The following is a 21,448-nucleotide window of genomic DNA, read 5'->3' as shown; positions in this document are numbered from 1 at the left end:
ATGAACTAAAAGCATTGCCAATAAATTCTGGGACTTGGACTGTGCAGGCCACTAAACTGAGCATACCTGTCTGCACACCTCCTCATCTGTACTGCTTGTTTTTTTTTAAGCTGGACATATAAAGCTATGTTGCATAACAAAAAATGACCTAGCAGCCAAAATGAGGAGTGACAAATGTTTTCAAAGCAGATCTGTTAAAAACTTTATTTTGAATGTTTGCATGGAAATAGTTACTGTAATTTTTGTCAGTACTCCCTGCTTTTTGAGAAGGAAGATTAAATACTTAAGAGACACCCTGGAATGCATCATGGTTAAAACAATACTTTTTGTTAGCAGTGAAACTTTGCTTCTCTGTTCTATCTTTGCCTTCTGTCCAACAGATTTTAACCATAGGAAGCCTGTGTGAAGAATGCATATCCTTATTTATACTTTACATGGCTTCTCCTGATTTGCTTTGTCTTTACTCTCTTCGGTTCTCCTTAAAGTTTGACTTAGAATTCTTAACTGGGGAATACATCTTTAAATATCTGCAAATCTGTAATTCATTTAATAGCTTTTAACTTTCAGTTCTTTCAGAATCAACCTCCTTTACATGCTAAATGATGAGCTCACTTAGATGGATATTACTGCCAAAAAGAAAAGTAGCAGCCAACTCTCTCTTCTGGGAAATGAATTAAAAATCAAGTGCAATTTATTATCATGTTCCAGAACTGCAGATATTGACCTTTTCTCTTGTGTTGTGTACACTGGCTCAGCACTGTGCTAATTTCATAGCAAGGATTATTGGCATTCTATCTAATTTATGGGAGGTTTATAATTTTAATGAAGATATACTCCCCTCCTAAGCAGTAAATATTACATTTAGTGACTCATGAGTGGTATTACATTATGCCTTAAGAAATACACACCATCTGTAGACATGAGATACATATGGATGAACTGCTATTCCAGGGGCCAAATTAAAAAAGCTATATAATTACAGAACAGGGCTTATGTTGCCTCTGGGAGCTCAAGTCAATCACTTTAATTTTGTATTTGTATGTTGTTGTTCTACAGGTTCAGTGTTTAGTTTGGTACCATAACTTCTAGTAGAGGAATCAGCAGAATACAAATGTAGTAACTTGAAGAGAAAACAGTAATTTTGAAAGTTACATGCATCTATAAACATTATAAATATAAATATTTCATATGTTTATGCAAGAAATGATGTGTTTGTGTAGAACCACAGTGTCTAGCCAAGTGGTTAATGAAGCTAATCATTACATTTCTTCCTAGGCCATCTTTTCACAATTCCAGCACAGCCGAGAGAAAGCCCTCCCGTCGGATAACATGAGACACGCCCTTGCGGAAAGCTTCAAGGATGAGCAGCGTTTCCAGCTGGGATTCATGGATGATGCAGCAGAATGCTTTGTAAGTGTCTTCATGAGAGTTGAGTAGAATTCTGTTAGTTTAGGGGTTTTGGTAGCTCCAGGCTTATGGGTAGGATTTAAATAACATAATCCTGCTGGGCTTCTTTATGCCCATTTAGGGCAACAGACACATGGAATAAGTGTCAGGTAAGGGGGATAGAGTACTCTTGAATTTGTTCCATGCTTTCCTCCCTTAACTCTGTAGCTCAGGCAGAGCAGGAGGTTGGTGAGGATGATGAACTCTGAGTGACTCCTAGAACTATTTTGATGGAGAGAAAGGTTATCTTCTCAGGAGAAGCACCTATGGATTTGAATAGATTGTCTGTTCCTTGAAGTATTGGGTCACCAGCTATTGAAATACAGTGTTTTACAACTGGCCAGCTCATTGCTGAATTCTGCTGCACAAGAGATTTCCACTGTCTTATCCAAGAGTGAACAAATGCTTGAAGATCTTGCTGTAGTTACTTTCTGCTTCAGTGAAGTGTCTTCCTGAAAAACACGAACCACTGCTGCAGCCTTTAAAGGTGACTCCAGGTGTCACAGAACTCTGGTAAAGAGACTTTTTTAAGAGCTCCTGTGTTAGACAATGAAAATGTTCACCTTGAAACACCTGCAGTATTAACCTTCAGACAAGGATTTGAGGGGCAGGAAATATGATTGCTGCTTCAGTTCCTTTCAGCTTTGGACATCCATTGGGAGTATCCACAAATTAATTCCTACCTGCTAGATGTTTCTTCACGTATGTGGGAAAATCCAGTGCAGAACTCCTGAAAGAGGCTGTTTGAGATCTTGCAGTCATGAAAGAGAGCTTCTTATTACTGCTCCATCTATTCAAAATGCATTTGGACTCTTGAACTAATCATCTGTCTGATCTACCTGAATAGATTCACTTCTTCCCATTACCTCTGGGCTTTTTGGCAAAAGAAAAAAATGGCCTTGCTAATTCAGGGGACAAACTCATTGCAGCCATAGTATTTTGGAGCCAAGGGGCATAGTTGGAGTACTAAATTGTAATGTTCTTCATGTGTTCTGACTTCATCAGTTCAGTTTACATTCATACTATTATTTCCTTTTAGGAAAATATCCTTGAGAGGATTCATTTCCACTTGGTGCCAAACAGTGAAACAGATATGTGCACTTCGAAATCCTGCATTTCTCACCAGAAGTTTGCTATGACACTGTATGAGCAGGTCAGACCTTCATTTGGTTGGTTTAACAAATACCTTGTTTTCCCTTTCCTGAGTAAATAAATATATATTTTTTTTTGTAGTGTGTGTGTCGCAGTTGTGGAGCATCATCAGATCCATTGCCTTTTACAGAATTTGTGCGTTACATTTCCACCACAGCCCTGTGGTAAAAGCTTTTATTCTTGTTACTCATTTTTCTATATGCACCCTTCTAATAATATGCAAAGCATGCCAGAGCAAGACTTTTAAGTGTTAAAAATGAATATGTATTTTTTTGGTTGCAACATGCTTTTGAGATACTGTTCAAAAATAGCATTTGGATTTCAAAACCAAGATGTAGAGAGGGCTTGACAAAAAAAAAATTTGCATTGCTCCTGTTTTAACCACTGTGTGTCTTCTTTTTAGTTATACAATGCAGTTAATTAAAATCTGTTACTCTTTAGAAGGGAGAGCCATAGTTATGGAATTTATTTTTTGCAGTAATGAAGTAGAAAAAATGATGGAGAGGCATGAACGTCTCAAGCCAGAAATGTTCGCGGAATTGCTGCAGGCAGCAAATACTGCCGATGACTACAGAAAGTGTCCTGTAAGTAAACAAAAATGTTGCATGACTTTGGGATACAAGGGAGAACCTTTTGGGATGTTAAATCAGGCTATAAGTTTTCCTCTAAAAGCAGGTTTATGTGTTGTGTTGCTGCTTCAGAGCAGTCAACTTAGGGGAAATAAAGCTCTTATATTTATGTTTTATTGTTCCAGTTCTAGAGATTTCTGTTTTAAGGTGGTGATTAGATATAGAAGTTAAGCTGTAGTCTTCATCAAAGTGTTTTTGTGATGAAGAATGTTATTCTTAAATTGTTAGGAACAAACACCATAACTAAATTTTGGGATTAAAGCCATTGCAAAGTTGTTTTCTTTGAACTAATTCTCGTGTAGTGACTCACCTTTGGACTTCCAATTTTTAAACACTTTTATTTTCCTTCCCGTCATGGTTTTTGTTTCCTTTTTTCTAGAGTAATTGTGGTCAAAAAATAAAAATCCGCCGTGTTCTTATGAATTGTCCTGAGATTGTCACCATCGGTTTAGTCTGGGATTCAGAACACTCTGATCTGACAGAAGAGGTTATGCGGAATCTGGCCACACAACTTTATCTTCCGGGGGTATCTGACCTAAAACTTACTCTTTGCTTTTTCTAGAATTTAATTTTATTTTTTATTTTATGTATATGTGAATATATAAAAAATAGAGATATTCATATGTATTTTTTATAAGCATGACTTAACTTTACATAAAGTTTATATATTTATATAAGGTTTATGTCTACTTCTGCAGTTCTTTATAATGTGCTGCTTGAAGTAGTTTCTGTGAGAGGAGAAGGTCCTGTTGGAAGTGTTTTGTCCCTAAGTACAATGATTAATCTAGGAGACTTCCTAGTTGAAAATCTAGGAATATAATTTTCAGTTTGAAATTTGTAGAATTATTCCAGAGGATTAATGCTTTATTCTTTCAAACATTAAAAAAACCCAAAAAAGTTAAAATACACATAGTAAGTGCAAAAATCAGCTTTTACGCTCAGGAAAAATTGTGTAATACAACAGGACATTAAATAACAGTTGCCTTGGTGAAATATTAGCAGTAGGTAAGGAAACTGAGGCTGTGTTTTAAAATATGTAATCATTTTTACAGCTGTTTTATAGGGTTACAGATGAAAATGCCAAAAACAGTGAGCTTTTTCTGGTGGGAATGATTTGCTACACGAGCCGACATTACTGTGCCTTTGCCTTTCACACCAAGAGCTGCAAATGGATGCTGTTTGATGATGCTAATGTAAAAGAGGTAAGTATTGGCTTTACCCCTACCAAATTTTGGGATCTTCTCTTTTCTGGAGAGCGTTCTTCTGACACCAGTGTTGAAGAGAGTCGAACTTTTTTATTTTAACAAAAATTCTGTGTTGTAAGTAATTTTTTAAAATGACCTTTAGAATTGATTTCACTGCTGTATGGTTGTGCCTTACAAATGCTGAATGTTTCAGAATGTTCGTGCACTTGTCTGTTGTTGAATTTGTACTTCTTCTAATGAAAAAGAAGATACTGGCAGCTGTATCCATAGGGGTGATGTTCTGGTTTTTAGCCCTTACAATGCTAGGTCTATCTCTTTGTTGCAATTTATGTAAACCACAGTGTTAAAATGTTGAATCTTCATGTACATTTGGAATTAGGCAATTGGTGTTTCTTGCTTAATGAATTACTCTTTCTATATTTGGGTTCAGCACTGTTGATAACGTTTTGGGGTTTTGATTTTTGATTTTTTCTTAGATTGGAACAAAATGGAAAGATGTGGTGTCCAGGTGCATTCGGTGTCACTTCCAGCCTTTGCTGCTATTTTATGCTAACCCAGATGGCACAGCTGTGTCTCCAGAAGATGCACCAAAACAGATTATTCACTGGTCTCAATGCAAGGCAGCAGGAGGAAATGGGGAAGACTTGGGTAATTAGATACATGTTTTTTTTAATAACAGTATCAGCTGTATTTCTGAAACGGACATTGTAAAGGAGAAAAAATGGATTGACTGCTTTGTTCTGAAATACTTTTATCAATCTTTATCCAAAGAGTCTCAAAAGAAAAGAGATTAGTGTGAGCATATATTCAGTATTAGACCTGTTAATAAGGGGATACAAATTGAGACTAATGGATAATGGGAAAAAGAATCCAATCTTTTGGTTCTGTAATTTGTACTGCTGTCTCAGGTTGGCTTCTTTAATTTCATGCTAAGCATAACTTAAAAGGAACTTAAATAAAAGGCAATTTTAATTTGACATGCTATTCTTCACATCATGTGTAAAAATAGAACATGGATTACTTCAGGGAGCAAAGAATTTAGGACCCTGTTTCACTGCAGGCTACCACTATAAATATGGCAGTATATAAAATATTACAGAACCTTATTGCCTAGTCTATTGAAATGTAGTGTGGTTTTTGGTGATATTTCTCTTCTGGCTTTTTAATCCAGAATGAAAAAGCTTTTCTCTCTTTTTAAAACTTTTTATAGTGGAAATTTAAATTAGGAAGCTTTTTATTTCTAAAGATAAATATGCTGTTTGATAGGATTTGAAAAGCATTCTGCTGCTAAATCAGACCATGTGAAAGAGAACGGAATTGGAGATTCCACTAATCAAAGGAGTAATAAAAAACTTCAGCCAGATAATCCAGCGTTCAGTAGAAGCCATATTCAAGCAAATGGTGGTAGAGGTCCAGGTGTGTATTCCCTACTACCACCCCCAAGTAAACAAACCAGATATGTTTTATTATGAAGCATTTCAGTTGGTAGCATTTCAGGTGGGTTCTAACCTCGGGACTAGAACTATTTCTAAGGGAAAAAGTTCAGGTATTGACACAGTTATTATTCAAAGATTTTCTCAATATTTAGTAATATCTGAATATCTGCCATGGAATGTTAACTTTTCCAGAGAGAGCTGTAAATGCAGAATATTTATTACCCTTGTTATTCTTTAACTGAAGTGGCTCTCGAGGCCCTTTTTCCATTTCTCACTCTCAAGCTTTCCAGTGATGTTGCTGATTAAAAGGCACATTAGTGACCTGAGGCTGAGGAGTGGCTGTATGGGTCACTGGCTACTTGAAGTACACTTTTCCCCAACAATACTGTGATATCAGCATGACTTGTAGTCCTGTATGTTAATGGACTTGATCTTATGGTTGGGAAAAAATCTCACGTTCTTAATCTGTGTCAAATAATTCATTAGTCAGTTTAAGTAGTCCTAACACTAGAAACTAAATCTTATTGTCCTTAAATATGGTTGTGTATTTTGGTAATGAATGACTTTTGAGGAATGATGTTTGACAAGATGCATTTTTTGCAGCCAAGTTAGGATACAGTGAGCAAAAGGACAGGCTGAAGGATTTATCCAGAGAGTGTGCCCAGAAAGCTGCTGACATGAAAAACTTCACATCTTTAAGGAAAGATGCGGACAGAGGACCAAGGAAAGAGTCTGGGAGACAAAGAGGTACATTTTAAAAATATAACCAGAGAATCAATGGGTTAAATCTCTTTTTGCATCAGTGCTGCTTGTGCAGATTTTTTTCTCCTTTTAAGAGACCATACTGTAAGATTAGGCTTTCCCAGTTTTCAATATGCTAAAATACATACTGAATTTGTAGAGATACTGTAAGAAACATTAAACAATATCAGTTAAATGACTGCTTCCACCCTGGAAGTGTTCAAGGCCAGGTTGGATAGGGCTCTGAGCAACCTGGTCTGGTGGAAGGTGTCCCTGCCTGTGGCAGGGCAGCTGGAACTTCTTATGATCATTAAAGTCCATTCCAACACAAATCATTCTATGAAATATTAATGACAACTGTAACGGAACTTTTTTCCTTTTTGTTCTTGTAAGACTTGATTGGGGAAGACCGTTCCAGTGCTAAGTCAGGGTCTCCTCCGGCTGGAAATGGACTGAGGCACTGCGCGGATCAGCGGATCTATGGCAGCCAGGGAAGGGGCCCCTACAAGCATGACAACCAAGCACCTCACCAGGCAAAGCTTTCTGCACATGTGCTTGGATCAAACAAAACAGAGCCCTCTCCTGCTGGGGAGAAACCAGTGACAAGGACTCGGACCGATGGCATCACTGGCTACGACACAGACACCAGCCAAGACTCCAAGGACAAAGGAAGTATGAGGAGCAGGAGTAAAGGTTGGAAACCAATGCGAGAGACACTGAATGTAGACAGCATTTTCAGTGAGACTGAGAAAAAGCAGCACAGCCCAAAGCACAAAGGAAACCTGAGCAGTAAACCTAAGCACGAAAAGGAGCAGGGCGTTAACCACTGGCCAAAGGAGAACCAAATGCAGAAGGGTTTAATGACTATATATGAAGATGAGACAAAACAGGATACAGGAAGTCGAAGTTCACTGGATTCTGAGGGGAAAGGGAATGCTGAAAAAAGCAAGGGATTTACAGAGAGAAAAATCCATGGTGATAATTGGCAAATTCAGAGGACAGAATCTGGGTATGAAAGCAGTGACCATATCAGCAACGGCTCTGCAAATCCAGACTCCCCTGTTATTGAAGGAATCAATACAGCAGATGCCAAGAATGTGAAGGAAAGTCCTTCCTGCAGGTAATGCTAGTTCTCTTAGAGCTTGCATAGGTTGTATTTATGGAAAAATAACCTGTTCAAACGTTTGTGTGTTCTTCAAAACCAAAACCACCCAGGAAAACATGCTTTGAAACTTGCTTCAAGTCAGGTATGTGGAAAGCTAAAGTGTATCTAGAAATAAGGGTGTGGGCAATTAAGTGTTCAATTTACCTTCACTGTGGTTCTCTTTGGAAGGCACTGAGCCAGTTACTGAGGCATTGAGCCAGAACTGCTATGCCCTGCTGAGGGGCAGGGTGTGTTCATTTGTAGTAATTGCTACACTTCTTTACTTACAAGGTTTTTAGACTGTGTATAACTTTCCATCTGCTATGGAATAATACAGTGTCCATTTTAATCACACCTGTAACATTGGTTCAGGCCCTGACAAGGAGATGGGAATGGCAGTAGGTGAATCTTGGGTGCTGTTACCAGTCATAGTGCAGAAATTCAGTTTTCTAGATGACCTCAGATAAGTATTGAACACTTGGTAATTAATTGACCTGTCTGAAATAAATATTTGCTGAAAAGTGTAAAATTACTACAACTGGTGGGACTTGATCTGAAGAGGTCCATTCCAACTTAAATTTATGTGATGCTTGAAACAGAAAGTTATAATCCTTCCACATGCAGTTTTCAGTATTGTATATCTCAAACTGTGTGTGGAATGTAGATCCTTCTAAAATCCTTTCATTCTTCTTTCAAGTCTTGTTTGTATCCATGAAATGGAAGAGCACAGTTGGGAGCCCAAGCCTAGTCTCTTTGATAGATCTAATTTGCTAGATCCAAGCAAATTTTCAGACATATATTTTCATGGCAACTTATTTCACAGGAAAAGAGAATAGCAAATAGCAGGCTATGAAAGGGCCTTGACCTTTCTCCCCTTTGTCCCACTCTTTCCCTCCCACCAAACTGTACAAAATCCCACTATGCAAAAACCTGATGGGCTTTTATTGGTTAATGACATAATTATGTATAAAGCTACTCCAATTCAGGATTGTATTTTCAGTGTTTGAAGGTTGCCTTAAACCTGTGATTTTGCACAGTTTAAACTGTCTCATTTTAAGCATGCCCAAGAGGCAATGGGGCACCCAAATGTGTCATTTTGTGAGAGAGAATATGATTAATTTCAACCAGTGTTGTTCCTTAAGAAGCTGCTTATGCTGTTGTTTAAACATTTGTCAAAGAAAGAAAGAAACATACTTTATCAAAATACAACTGACTTCCTGGGACTTCAGACATGCTTTTTATGACTGGTAATTTCAACTGGCTGGCAATACCTACTAGTTCCCTGCTAACCTTTCATACTTTGTCTCATAAACCCCCAAAAATACAAATTAATTACTTGAAAGTTATTTTAGAAAGTGGAAATATTACTGTTTTCCATTCTTCATATTTCTTTCAGTATTTTTATTGTTTTCCTGTCCTTTCAATAAGTTTGTTTTTTTTTTTTTTTAATTGAACTTTTGCCCCTGCGTATCTTCTTGCCTTACTTTTGTAGAAGGTAGAAATTGGCAGAGTGTTTGTCAGCTCCCTATCAGGATTAGTAATGCATGTTTTCTGCTAATCTAAACCAGCAAGATTTAGTAAATTCTCTGATAATTTTTTTCTCTCCTTTTGGGTTTCTGGCTGTGATCTTCCAGTTCTATTCCAGTTTGAGGGGAAAAAATTAAATTAAAATCCCTATGAATGAGATACCAAGTGGCAATCACAACTTAGAATATTTGTTATCAAACCAAAGAATTAATAGCAAGAATAGGAAATTAGGAAAATGGACAAGATGGAATGTTGGTAAACAGGTTACACTTACTTAAGATATTTATACCTACAAATAAATTGAATTAGATGACCAGTGGTGTCTCTTCAACAGTTTCAATGCTGTAATCACATATATGTTTCTTTTACAGTGAACAGAACTTGCCAACCAAAAAAGCTGACAGTGTGGTACATTCAGTACCCCAGCAGAACAGAAGCTTCCATGGTAAGAGCCCATATAAAAATTAGGTTTTCAAAAAATTATTGTAGATATGCGAGAATTTGTCTTCCCCCCAGCCCCAAAACCCAAAAATCCCTAACAGAGATGACATAGTAATTTGGTGCACTCCCTGTGGTTTCCCCAAAAGCTTTGCTAGGAGATTTCTTGGTGGATACTAAGCAGGACTTTTTTTTTTTAATGTCTGGGTGGACTGTGGCACCATTTGTTTTCCTCCTAGACATGAAGCAATATCAGACAGAAACACTTGTAATAAGGAAGTCTACTTCCTTTTACATACTAATATGTCTGCTGGAGTTTTATAAAGTTGATAAATGCCTTGGCATATAAATATAATAGGTCATCCTGAGGCCAGCCAAAATCATTATCTGTCGTGCTGAAACAATGGAAGGGTGCTTGTACAAAGAGGGGCAATAAATATTAGGCCACTTCCTCAGGAAACATTTGATTTTTATAGATATCATACTTCTTTTCCAATAATGTATAGTACAGTTTCTTCTAGGACTTAAAGTGCGGGTGTTGCCATACCACTTCTACCTTTTCTGTCCTTATTCTAATTTATTTTTTAGTGCAGAAAGAGAACTAATTTGGTGCTTGCTTATTTTGACGACCCAAAACAAACAAACAAAAACCCAACCAAAAATGAGTAGCATATAATGCAAAGATCTGACTTGCATGAGATTTATTCTGCTTTAGTGTGTACTATACCATTCTTATCAAACACAGTTGGATAGGAAAAAGAGGAAAAAAAAAACAGTGAAAAATACTTAAAATACTCTTTAGGCATGAAAAATGAGTGGGTTAAAGTGATGAACTGTTCTCTGGAGAGAGTACTTAAGAATACTTAAAGCTTTCAACCTGCATCCTACATTTTCTTTAAAAAAGTATAGTGATTCCATGTGATCCTCCAAGATATCATAAAGAAATTGATGATAGGATCCCACCTATTCAATTATTCTAATTCAGTAACTAACTGTTAAATAGCTTCTTATAAAAAAATGCATGTATTGAGATCAATTTTGGAAAATAATACATCTAATGGAAGTGATCAATAGACCAAAAAGAAATCTGAAAATTTGATAATTTTACATTTATGTGAGGTTAAGAATTTATTTGGACTCAGTTTTTGGGTTGTCAAAAAGTGTGTCAGGACACCTTTAGCAAGGACAACAGCAATAACTTAGAGGTATCAGTTGTATTACCTTGTGTTCCACCCCTGAATATTATGACCGAGACGTGGATTGCTAGGTAAACACCAGACAGACTCCCAGAAAATAGGACTTTACAAAACAAATGCTCAGTCCCTTCTGAGAGAGGAATGTAATGTAAGAAATCTTTGTTAGGCTCTCATGGCAACTTAAAAAAAAAAAAAAAATATGTCTGAGTGTTTTTTTTTGTGTGGAAAACTGCTTATGGAAATAATGTTGGACTTCTAATTAAGCCCACCATTTTTAAAACTGTGCTTCACCAGCTCCTTGTTTTTTACTGGAGCTCAATGAGGCTACTGCTCAGCACTTGAGGCATTCTGTCCCTGACTTAACAAAAATAAACTTATTGTCAGAACATTATAAAGATGGAAACACTGGATCACACGGTGATTGGGAGATCAAATGGCTGCTCCTTACATGGGCAGTAAGCAGTGGATAACTGTAGTACTGAAACAAGGGTCCCACAAAGCCAATCCCTAAATTGTGTGCTCAGATTTGGCAGGAAAATGTAAATATTGAGTAAGTAGATGTAGTATCCATGATTTATATTAATCACTTTGTGTTTATGAAGTTTGAATTGGGTGAGCTGAGTAGGCAAATTTTTTTTTGAGTATGAAGAACTTGAGACACGAGCAATGTGAGGGCAAAATTTCCAACCTCATGTTCTGCAAGTTAAAGAAAGATTACTAATATTTTGATGGTTTTCCCATTGTTCAGTTCAATAGCATGTGACAGCTCAAACTGAAACCTAGAATAATTCTGAAGATCTGGTTAGTGTGTAAGAAGAATCCCAATTGCCTTTGCTTATGTGTCACTTCAGAAAGCCCCACAAACCAACCACAATTCTGAAAAAGACAGCTCATATGCTTAGGAAAATTGTACATTTATGGTAATAATTTAAAACATGCAACTGCTCTTAAGGAAATCCAGTTCTTACCCTTATGGTGTAGTCAACGTACATTAATGTCAAGTTTAAAGAAATGAGTAAAGAATTAAAGCTTTGTGCTTGACTGGAGTGTCTTTAAATGATAAAATAAAGATAGCTATGAAGGGTTTTGCAACTGAATGCTGCTCCAAAAGTAAAGTTTATAGAATAGAAGGAATTTTTTACTTTTTTAAAAAGAAGATTGCTCACTGTATTTCAGAAATAATACTCCATTTTGGACAAATTATAACATACTTACTTCCTTGACTGAGAGACTGTTATTCCACATTTCCAAAACTTCCAATAAGTTTGCCTGTAATTTCAACCTAATACAGAAAATGTCTGGGCTAAGAGAGAGGGATTCACCCAAAAATATTTGTTACAATACGTATTCTGCTTTGTTGCTGGGTTTTTTTATTGACAACTTAGGAAATCATAAACAAATTTCCAGGAAACATGCAGTTAAAACCCATAAAGAGGAAGTTGAATTTAATGTGGAGTTGAGTTTTTGTTGGAGATTTTCGTAGGGGTTTTGTATTTATTTTCATTTGGGATTTTTTTCCCTACAGAAGCTGGACTTGGTAGATTTTTGCACATGTCTGTGTAAATGGAGATATATTAGAGAAGGCCTTGGCGCTCCTACCTGTGGGCTTAGTCCTACCTGTAGAATGGATGTTAATCTCTTGAAAATCTGGATTGGCTACCCAGATGTGAAAATAGATGTCTGTAAATCTAAAAAGCAGACAGCTTTATATGTCAGAACCTTTCATTTATTGCTCAGCTCTTAATGACTCATTGATAAGGATGCTGGGCTCCAGCTGAGCAGGGCTTGTGTGTCCCATACTTAGGTTTGCAGAGAACGTAGAGCCAAAATTCCCAATCGACCCGGCGTCTGGTTTTAACCGTGCATGGCTGTCCTGTCAGCAGAAGGGAAAATAACACATCTATTTTTAAGTTCGCTGGAATTCCGCGGGCACAAAGCGCCTGGCGCGGCTGATGTGCCCGAGGAGCCGCTCGCTGGCCTCTGCTGCCACCTCCCGGCCGCCTGCGGCACTGCCCTGGGAGCCTGCGGGCTCCTCCGGGAGTCGGACTTGGAGGGAAAATCATCACAGCCTGCAGCAGAATGAAACGTTTCTGTGTGAAATATTACCTCAGTGTTGGTTATCTCACTGTTAGGCAGCTCCGTGGCACACAAGCAGTTTTGAACTCTCAGGTTAATTATTTATCCCGTGCATGGGTTCATTCAGTAAGAATATTTTCCCATAAATATTATTTCTAAGGTTGTGGTATTGTTTATTTTGACATTTTTTATTAATTTTTTTTTTCATCTCAAGACTTGAGGAAAGCTATATGGAGGCTTTGTCTCTTGAGCTGTGTGCTGCTTTAGCCTCTACTACCTGTGTTCTTGGTCAAAGATTTCATGTCTTTAGTCTCACATCACCTAAACATAGGGCAGATATTGACCCCAAAAACGAGCATCACCAAACAGCAACACTCAAAGTTTTCACTTGAGTTCTGCTTTGTTGTTGGGGTTCATATGTTCATGAGTCTAAAGTTCCAAGACTTTAAATATATAAACTTGGAGAAATAACAAGTGAAATAGGTGTAGCAGTTAGGAGTGTAGTCTGTACATAGACAAAATAAGCCATTGTATTTATAATAATAATAATGATAAAAATAAGAAGCCATTCCTTTGAGTGGCTTCAGAGCAGGTGGCTGATATTAGTGGGCTAATCATGGCATAAGGAAGACTTGGAGTGTCTCTCAACAAACAGACTGCTGCTTGTCACTTGCCAAATGAGTGCTTTATGCTGTGTGGTGTTGATACAAATACTTCAATGCTTCCTTTATTTCCTGCTCACTAGGAGCTGCCTTATTCAGAACTTGTGTACTTTCAGGGAATGATTCTTTGCCTGGGAATAAAAGGAGCTTCTGGAGTGGGAGTGCAGTAGTGCTGGCCCAGGCACCCAGTGCTGTGTGTTTGGGGCATGTGGATAAGAGTTCTCTTTGTCTGCCCAGTGTCACTGTGAGCCTTACAGTCTGCTCTAGGGTTTGAGTTATTAAAACCCACAAACAACAGAACAACCTAAACCAGCCCCAATCTCTGCAGTACTCATTCTGTTTAATTATTGTAATGCAAAATGAATTTTTAGAAGTCATGGTTCTTATTTTGTCGTTTAAATGACTTTGGATGTTTGAATAAACACCCTTTTAAGAAAAGCTTCCTCTGAAAATGTGCTTTTAGTCAGATTAAATATTAAGGTGAGCTTGAAAGTATGTCTACAGGACTTCAAAACTGTGATAATTACCTATTTTCTGGTAACAAGAAAATGCAGAATAGTTCCTCCAGATTCTAAGATCTGACCTTCCATGCAGATTATCTTCAAAATGGTTATTTTGATTAATCTCAAATCTTGAAAGAGATTGTTCTGTTTTATTTTGTTTGTTTCTGTAATCTCTGAGGAATTACAAAGAAGGAATTGGATTGTTCATTTGTTAACTTTGAAATATTTTATTTTCTAGCCCCAGACTTGAGGAAAGACCAGAACAATTCTGAAGTTAACTATAGACCTCATCCTCATGCTGGTTTCCCAACAGAATTACATTTGCAGGTGCACAGTAAGAGGTAACCAGTAGTGGCATATTTCTCTGTAATAGTTTAAGAAATACTGATTTCTGTTACACTACAATGATCAATATTAAGCATTGACAAGCCAAGGCACTCAATATTTTAGACAGGCAATTCCTTTTGAATTTTGCATAATTGATGGGTCTAAACTCTGTCTTTAATTTTGATGCAGACAATGTCACCAAATAGCTTAAATGTTTTGAAACCATCTTACCACAAACAGAAGGATTTAACATTTTTTTGTTTGGAATTATATGCAACATGCAGTGATTAACCATTTAGTGGTTTGTGCAGTCACCCCATAAAGCTTTGAAAGGTTTGTCTGGAAGGGGGGGAAGAATTAATTTGTGTTTAGAAGCTACTGCTGTATCTTGTTGTTTCTAATATGAACTCTTAAGTGCTCAGCATCTCCTAAAAATGAAGAATGTAAATACAAATCTATCAACTTAAAGTAGCATCCAGTATATGACAAGTGGATGTATCAGAGTCACAAGGATGTTTAGAAGACAGCAGAGGTCAGATTTGATTTAGTCCTGAATGTTGAAGGAAGTGATCTTACCTTCTTGGGGCACATTTACATTTCAAATGAAAGAAACTCTGGAGTAATTTAATACAACTCCAACTCCAAGGGCTGTATCCTATTGAACAGGTCCTAACTCTCTTGTCAGTTTGAATGTTTCAGCAGTTTTACCAAAGCCGTATTTGAAAAAAATCCCTGTTATCTGAGCCTTTTCATGTTTTTATGGATACTCACATCCTGCGTGGTTTTGTATTTTAGAGCTGAAATGCCTGAGACCAACAGGAAATTTTTCCCATCATCAGCTCTCCAGCCAGCTGTCAAAGAGATTGTGAAGTCAGACAGCAGGAACAAGGCAAATGAGCCAAACCCTTGTGAGTGGCTTCACGCAGAGAGGTTTGAGAAGCTCAATGTGCCAGTGTATTGTGCGGACAGCGTGTCCCACCCCTTCCCAGACAATGCCTGTGGCAGGAAGCCCATCCACAGCGACTTTACCCCCCCTGCCCAGCCGCAGTCCCATCACACAAGAAGTCTGTCCCATCACACTCTGGGTCCCAAGGTGGGGCTGGTGCCCTGTGTGCCTCAGAGCCTGCCGGAAAGGCTGGTGGTGCCAACCGCCCCTCCCAGTGAGCACACGGGACACCTGCTCCGGAGGGCGGATCCCCTCTGGGTGCCTGAAGCCGTGTACCAGAACATTCCTCCCCCCTTACCTCCAAAGAAATATGCTATGAGCACTTTGGCAGGTTCAGAGAATAACTCAGTAGCAGATGTAAAATCAACGGAAGTGTTGCGAAATAGTCCATTGAGGCAAACAGGTGCACCTTCAAAATCTGCATCAGAAGCAAACGCAGTCCCAGCTGAACAAAGGCTTAAAGAGCCCTTTCCAGGGAATGAAGTGTTTGTTCATAAACCGGATTCTCCACCTCGCTTATCAGTTAATGAGTTCTGGACCGTGTCTGAGAACATGTTGAAGAAAGGATCTCGTCACACGGGACCCAGCCCTGGCTATGCGGATGGGAACGACAGCGTGTCCCTAACCACTTACTTCTCAGTAGACAGCTGTATGACTGACACTTACAGGCTGAAGTACCACCAGAGGCCCAAGCTGTATTTCACAGAGAGTGGAAGCTTCCACAAGGAGAAGCATTCTCCAGCAGCCGCAGTAGATCTGAATACCACATACCCCGCCACTCTGGAGCCCAGGCATCCCACCCCCGAACAGAGGTACAAGTCAAATGCAGAAGGAATACACTGCAGTCGATAAGTTCTTCAGGAAGCCCACACCTGGATGTGACTTCAGCATTTCATGTAGTCTGTAAAGGGGCACAACCTCAAATCTGTGTGTGTTAACTAGGTACCCAGCTGACCGTACTTGCTTAGGAGTTGTGACTGTTCAAACAAATATGCAAAGAGAAGAGGTGCTAAACTTGTGGTTCTTGGATTTGTTACTCTAGTTGCCTTAATGCTTACCTCTGTTACTCAGCTTGTCTTCTTCAGTTTGTATTCCATGTGGTCCCTTGGGTGTGCGCACCTTGCAGCAGCGGGATCGGATGGATGTTACTAATTCTGTAAGAAGATGTGGTTAGCTGCAGTGTAAGAAGTGTTCCTTCAGACTGTGGTCACTGTTCTTAGACTAACAAAAGGGATAAGCATGCTACCACAACTAATGCAGTACACGAAGTCATAACAGAGCAGTATTTATCCTCAGAGGTAGCAGGAGGTGACATGGCTTTTTCAAGTGATGTCTCTGAGTCCCTACTTTCACAAACCTTCAAGTGTCTTTAATGCAAGTTTACCCAGAGGATTTTTTATTTGAAAAGCCTTAATGATAATACTTCTTTAAAAACCATTTTTGTTTGCAAGTGTTAATAGACTTTCAAAGGGAATTGAAGTAAACTGCAGTAATGCTTTCCTATTAATACCTCTGCTCTGTTAGTGTACGTTTTTAAACACATTTATCAGATTTGTTCATCCTTTAAGCTGTATACTTTAACTTATTAAATTTAACTTCCTACGTTACAAACCAGTATAACAGAATAGGATGCTAATTTTAAATACAGAGTTATGCAACTATGACAGATTAATTTTGTAACATTTTAGAAGTAATTCTTACTTATGTTCAGTTCTGACTTATTCTACAATTGCATGCCAAGTCAATGCTGCTATTTATTCAACTCCCCTTTTTTCCCAGGTTCATGGGGATCACACATTTGATTTTTTTTCGATTTTTTTTTTTTTTTTTTTTTACTAACATGTTTTCCCATTTGGATCAGTCCTACACATGGATATGGTCTGCATTAGCAGGTCAGGCTGAATGTGCAGCCACTGGTGGCTAAGGGGGCATGGAAAGAAGAGGTTCCTCTTTCTCTGCTGTCACTCTGTCTCCAGTTTTGGCAGCTCTGGAATTTACCTTGTCTTTTGTTAACCTGACTTATCTCAGTAACAAGGAGGAAGATTTATTTGGCTTTTATCTGGCTAGTTAAATCAGTGTACAGAACCATCTACTGAGTGCTGAGGCAGCATAGCAAAGCCTGGCACAACCTAAAAAGGTAACATTTTTCCATTATTCACATTGGAGTGTTAACTTGGGGTGCTGCTGATAACATCTAAACATCAATGCCTTTTATTATGAAAATAACAAGAAATCAGAAAAGCTTTTTTCATGTTTATAACCTTATGTACATGTGTTTTAGTGCTTCAACCAAATTATGGCAATTGTTCAGCACAATTATCCAAGCTAAACATTTAAACAGTTGTTTTGGTTATTCTGTGGCATGGTCAGGGTTTTTTTTTTTTATTTTAAATAACATCTATCTTAACAGTAGAACTGGAACATTATATATATGCAACAAACCGGGTATCTCAGATTAACCTTTCTACCTTCTTGATCAAAATTTGTTGTAGCACATGGGGAAAAAATGAATTCTAGAATTTATAGTGAAAATACTATGCATGTTTCTGTATGGCTGCTAGTAAACAGCAACCTAAACAATGATCCTTTTGTAAGAAAATCAATTTAATACAGTAGAACACTAAAAATGTAAGAACTTGGGTGGTTCCTATTGTAATATTTTTTAAGAGAGATTTCAGAACCTGTAAATTAAACTTTTCTAGTTCATCTATCCATGTTACATAATATACATAGCCAGTTAAGTACAACTGTCCTCTAATACCTGTGTAAAAACCAAGATTATTGGAATTTGTAAATAATGTATCATTTGTAAAATATTTTGCAAAAAACAAAAAAATTGTATTTGAAATTACAGTATTTTTATGTATGGATAGCACAGCAACAACTGTGAATGATGTTAGAACACTTATTTTTAAACATGCATAGCAATATTGATACTTCTGTACCATGAGCAATATGAATGCCTCTTACTGATACCAATGAACTCTGCTCCCAGTAAGCACAACTGGTAACTCCTCTCTAAAGTAGCTGCAGTAACTTAGGTGTACTTCAGTTTCCTCGCTTAGCTTGGAGCAATCTTACCAGACAGCTTCCTCTGTGACCCACGTTTACCAGGTATTTCATGATTAAATAGCTAATCAAGGCACCTTCATTTTTATATTTGCCTCTGCACTCTATGTATGTATGTATGTATGTAACATTTGCTAACTAATATGTGATAACTCATTTTAACTTACCTAGGGTGCCTATTTATTTTTTTATAAATGTCCCCCTCCAGTTATAGATTTGTATAAGAACCTAGTCAATTTTTGTAACAGTAAAGATATTAACAAGTCTTGTAATTAATATATTTTTCAGTCTTTAGAATTATTTACTTGCAAGTTCTACTTGTTCAAAATATCAAGATAAAAATTTAAAGTCTTTGTCGTCTGTTCTTTTTGAGTTTCATGTTAAAAAAAAAAAAAAAGATTTGGCTTTCCAGAACTACATTTTTAAAGTGACAGATAATGCTGCTGCTGATGGTTGAAAGTTTCTATGGAGATGGTGGTTTGGTTACCTTTTCTGAACAGTAAAATTAATTTTCTGATGAAGTATGATGATTTCATCTTCTGATTAAGTATTTGTTCATAAAGCTATTAAATATATTAAGCTTTTTAAACAGCTATGAAATGCATAAAGCCATTTTTATACCATAATCCCACAGACTTGGTGACGAGTGATTGACAGATACATAAGCTACTTTACTACCTTTACTAGGGATAAGCAAAATTTACCTGGATCTCTGTACTTAGGAGCTCCATGTGCCTATGGAACATCTGGAGCCCAGTGCAGCACCAGCCTGCACTTTGTTAGCTCTTAAATTTTCTGAGATAAGCAAAACCTTTAATGTCAGATCTGGTTGAAGGAGAAAACTAAATTAGTGGAAGATAGCTTGAAATTCAACTTCCTAAGCCTTTAAATCTCAGCTGTCTTCCTTATCAAAAAAGAAATGGAGTAACATTACAGTCTTTTCCTGCTTGTTCACTGGGGACTTCACTTGTGATATCATGCCAGAAGGGGGGTAAAAAAAGGTAAAATGTAGTGAACTTGTCTCTTTAATGGCCTCATTCAAAAACTGGAACCCCCATTCTGGTGTTTGTGGGAATGCAATCACAGTTCAGGGCTCCTGTGCACCTTGAGTCAGGATCTCTGAAACCACTCTGATCTCACAGCTACCAGCAGTCATAATGATAAATGCCAGCAGGGCACAGCATCTCTGTTCTTACAGCACAGGGCTGACACATTAAACAAACCACTGCCAACAGCAAAACTGTCCTCACAACTGAGTAAAAATAAAAGGAAAGAGCATCAGTTTATTTTTGCATCCCCAAACATATTTCACCTCATACTGGCCCATTTTCAGTTATTGTGTGGAAAGACACTGAACTACTCTACACTTCCAAATCTCTGCAATCCAGTTATTTTGTTACATGCACTCCTGGAAAAAAAAAATACCACCAGGCATGGATTATACTTATCAAAATTAGTATTCCCAAGGGAAAAATGCTAAGGAAAACTGAATCCCCTTCATCCACAGCTTGAAAACTATCTTCCCTCATAAGTGCCCTGACAAAAAGTTCACTCCATGTGCTCAGCTTCTGTTTCTTTCTCCAAAGACTCCAAGAGACTCCTCCCTTTAACACAAGTTTGAAAGTCTCCCTCTAGTGAGACAGAGGAAATTGATGTTGAAAGCTTTTAATTACCTGTCACTGTCTACTTGCACCATGAATGGTGAGGAGGAGGGATCTTTATGTGTCATCTGCCAGTGACTCAAGGCTGCTCTTGTAAGCTCCTCCTTCACAGTTTCTAGCAAGGAAATGAGAGCCTGATTTATCTTAATCAGTAAGTGAGGACAGGACACTGCTGCTGAGTTATAAACACTGACATGTTTATATATGTATATATTTATATCTATAAATACTGAGCCTGAGAGGGCTCAGTAACTGCTGAAGGTAAAGAAAAAACAGAGAAAGGTATTATAGAAAATCAACCAGCATCAACCCATCAGGATTAACTTTTCAGAAGCAGAACAGCTGGCCAAGCTTCATCTGTTACAACTTCAGTGTACAGAAGAGCTGGGTTTTATTCTCAGCCACTCTACAGGGTGTCTTTTCAGTGGATTTTATTCACACAGTGCATACTTCCATTTCTGCCCAACAAACCTTTAAGCACTAGTCACAAAGCACGGTCAGTCTGTTGTATGTGACCTTTAAGGCACAGTTTAGGACACATGAACAGGACACAGTAACACTTGTGACACAGAGATCTATCACGGTACAGTACAAAAATGTGCCTCCTCCATCCCGACTCAAGTGGAGTCCTGTTCCCAGTTGCTTATCCCGAACAAATGGCCCTCCTCTTCCACCGCCTGTGATCATAAGGTGCGAAATAGGTGAGAATTCCCTTGGTGGCAATGGCCCTACAGGGAACAGAAAAGGTCTGGTTAAGTTTGTAGCGCTGCACAGTCCTTCAGAAGATACTGACATGTAAGGAGCATCAATCACACCTCCTGAACAAAGAGCGGGTAATAAATCTCGCAAACAAATAAATAAAGCTGGGAGTGGTTTGGAATCAGTTTCCAGTTTCCTGAGAGGCATTCGTGCTGCCGAGGCCTTCTGAGGCGGGCTTGTGAGAATGCCAAGGCCGCTCCCAGGGGCCCGCTCCTGAAGTGAATGAACCCTTTCCTCCATGGGGCACAGCCCGTCGGGGCTTACCGACCGACAGACAGACCGACAGACCGGCCGCCCCCGAACACCGCTCCTCACCTGGGCCGCGCCTTCAGGGCAGCAGGTAGATAAACAGAAAAAGCGCCAGGTCGAAGAGGATGAAGAGCCACAGGTCCAGCCAGTAGGACTGTCCCGATAGGGATCGTGACATCACCCGCCCACCATCGTCCTGCTCCCGCTCCTGCCGTTCCGGCTCCCGCGGCCGCCGCCGCGCCGCCACCTCCATCTCCTCGGGGAAAGGGAATGCAGCGCGGC

At 38.5% G+C, this 21,448-nt stretch overlaps 1 protein-coding gene and 1 long non-coding RNA gene across 2 annotated transcripts in view; one reads left to right on the top strand and one right to left on the bottom strand.

Annotated features, from left to right (window-relative positions):
* USP53 (ubiquitin specific peptidase 53) overlaps nt 1-18,850 on the top strand; it is a 28,971-nt gene extending 10,121 nt beyond the window's left edge. The window contains exons 4-16 of the mRNA XM_068187984.1: nt 1,276-1,410; nt 2,486-2,599; nt 2,680-2,762; nt 3,077-3,182; nt 3,607-3,753; nt 4,280-4,429; nt 4,909-5,080; nt 5,699-5,848; nt 6,472-6,615; nt 7,003-7,729; nt 9,652-9,725; nt 14,394-14,496; nt 15,278-18,850. Of these exons, the coding sequence (XP_068044085.1) occupies nt 1,276-1,410; nt 2,486-2,599; nt 2,680-2,762; nt 3,077-3,182; nt 3,607-3,753; nt 4,280-4,429; nt 4,909-5,080; nt 5,699-5,848; nt 6,472-6,615; nt 7,003-7,729; nt 9,652-9,725; nt 14,394-14,496; nt 15,278-16,280 (3,108 nt within the window). The 3' untranslated portion in view covers nt 16,281-18,850. The remainder of the gene's footprint in view (nt 1-1,275; nt 1,411-2,485; nt 2,600-2,679; nt 2,763-3,076; nt 3,183-3,606; nt 3,754-4,279; nt 4,430-4,908; nt 5,081-5,698; nt 5,849-6,471; nt 6,616-7,002; nt 7,730-9,651; nt 9,726-14,393; nt 14,497-15,277) is intronic.
* A 1,491-nt stretch (nt 18,851-20,341) lies between these two features.
* LOC137472677 (uncharacterized) lies at nt 20,342-21,448 on the bottom strand. The gene is made up of 2 exons (XR_010998363.1): nt 21,233-21,448; nt 20,342-20,886 (listed from the first exon to the last, which is right to left on the bottom strand). It is a non-coding gene; the product is annotated as an uncharacterized lncRNA (long non-coding RNA).

Source organism: Anomalospiza imberbis, chromosome 4, assembly GCF_031753505.1.
Source record: "Anomalospiza imberbis isolate Cuckoo-Finch-1a 21T00152 chromosome 4, ASM3175350v1, whole genome shotgun sequence".
NCBI classification, from domain to species: domain Eukaryota; kingdom Metazoa; phylum Chordata; class Aves; order Passeriformes; family Viduidae; genus Anomalospiza; species Anomalospiza imberbis.
Note: the sequence above shows the minus strand (reverse complement) of the source record. Positions and strands in the feature narration are given on the sequence as shown.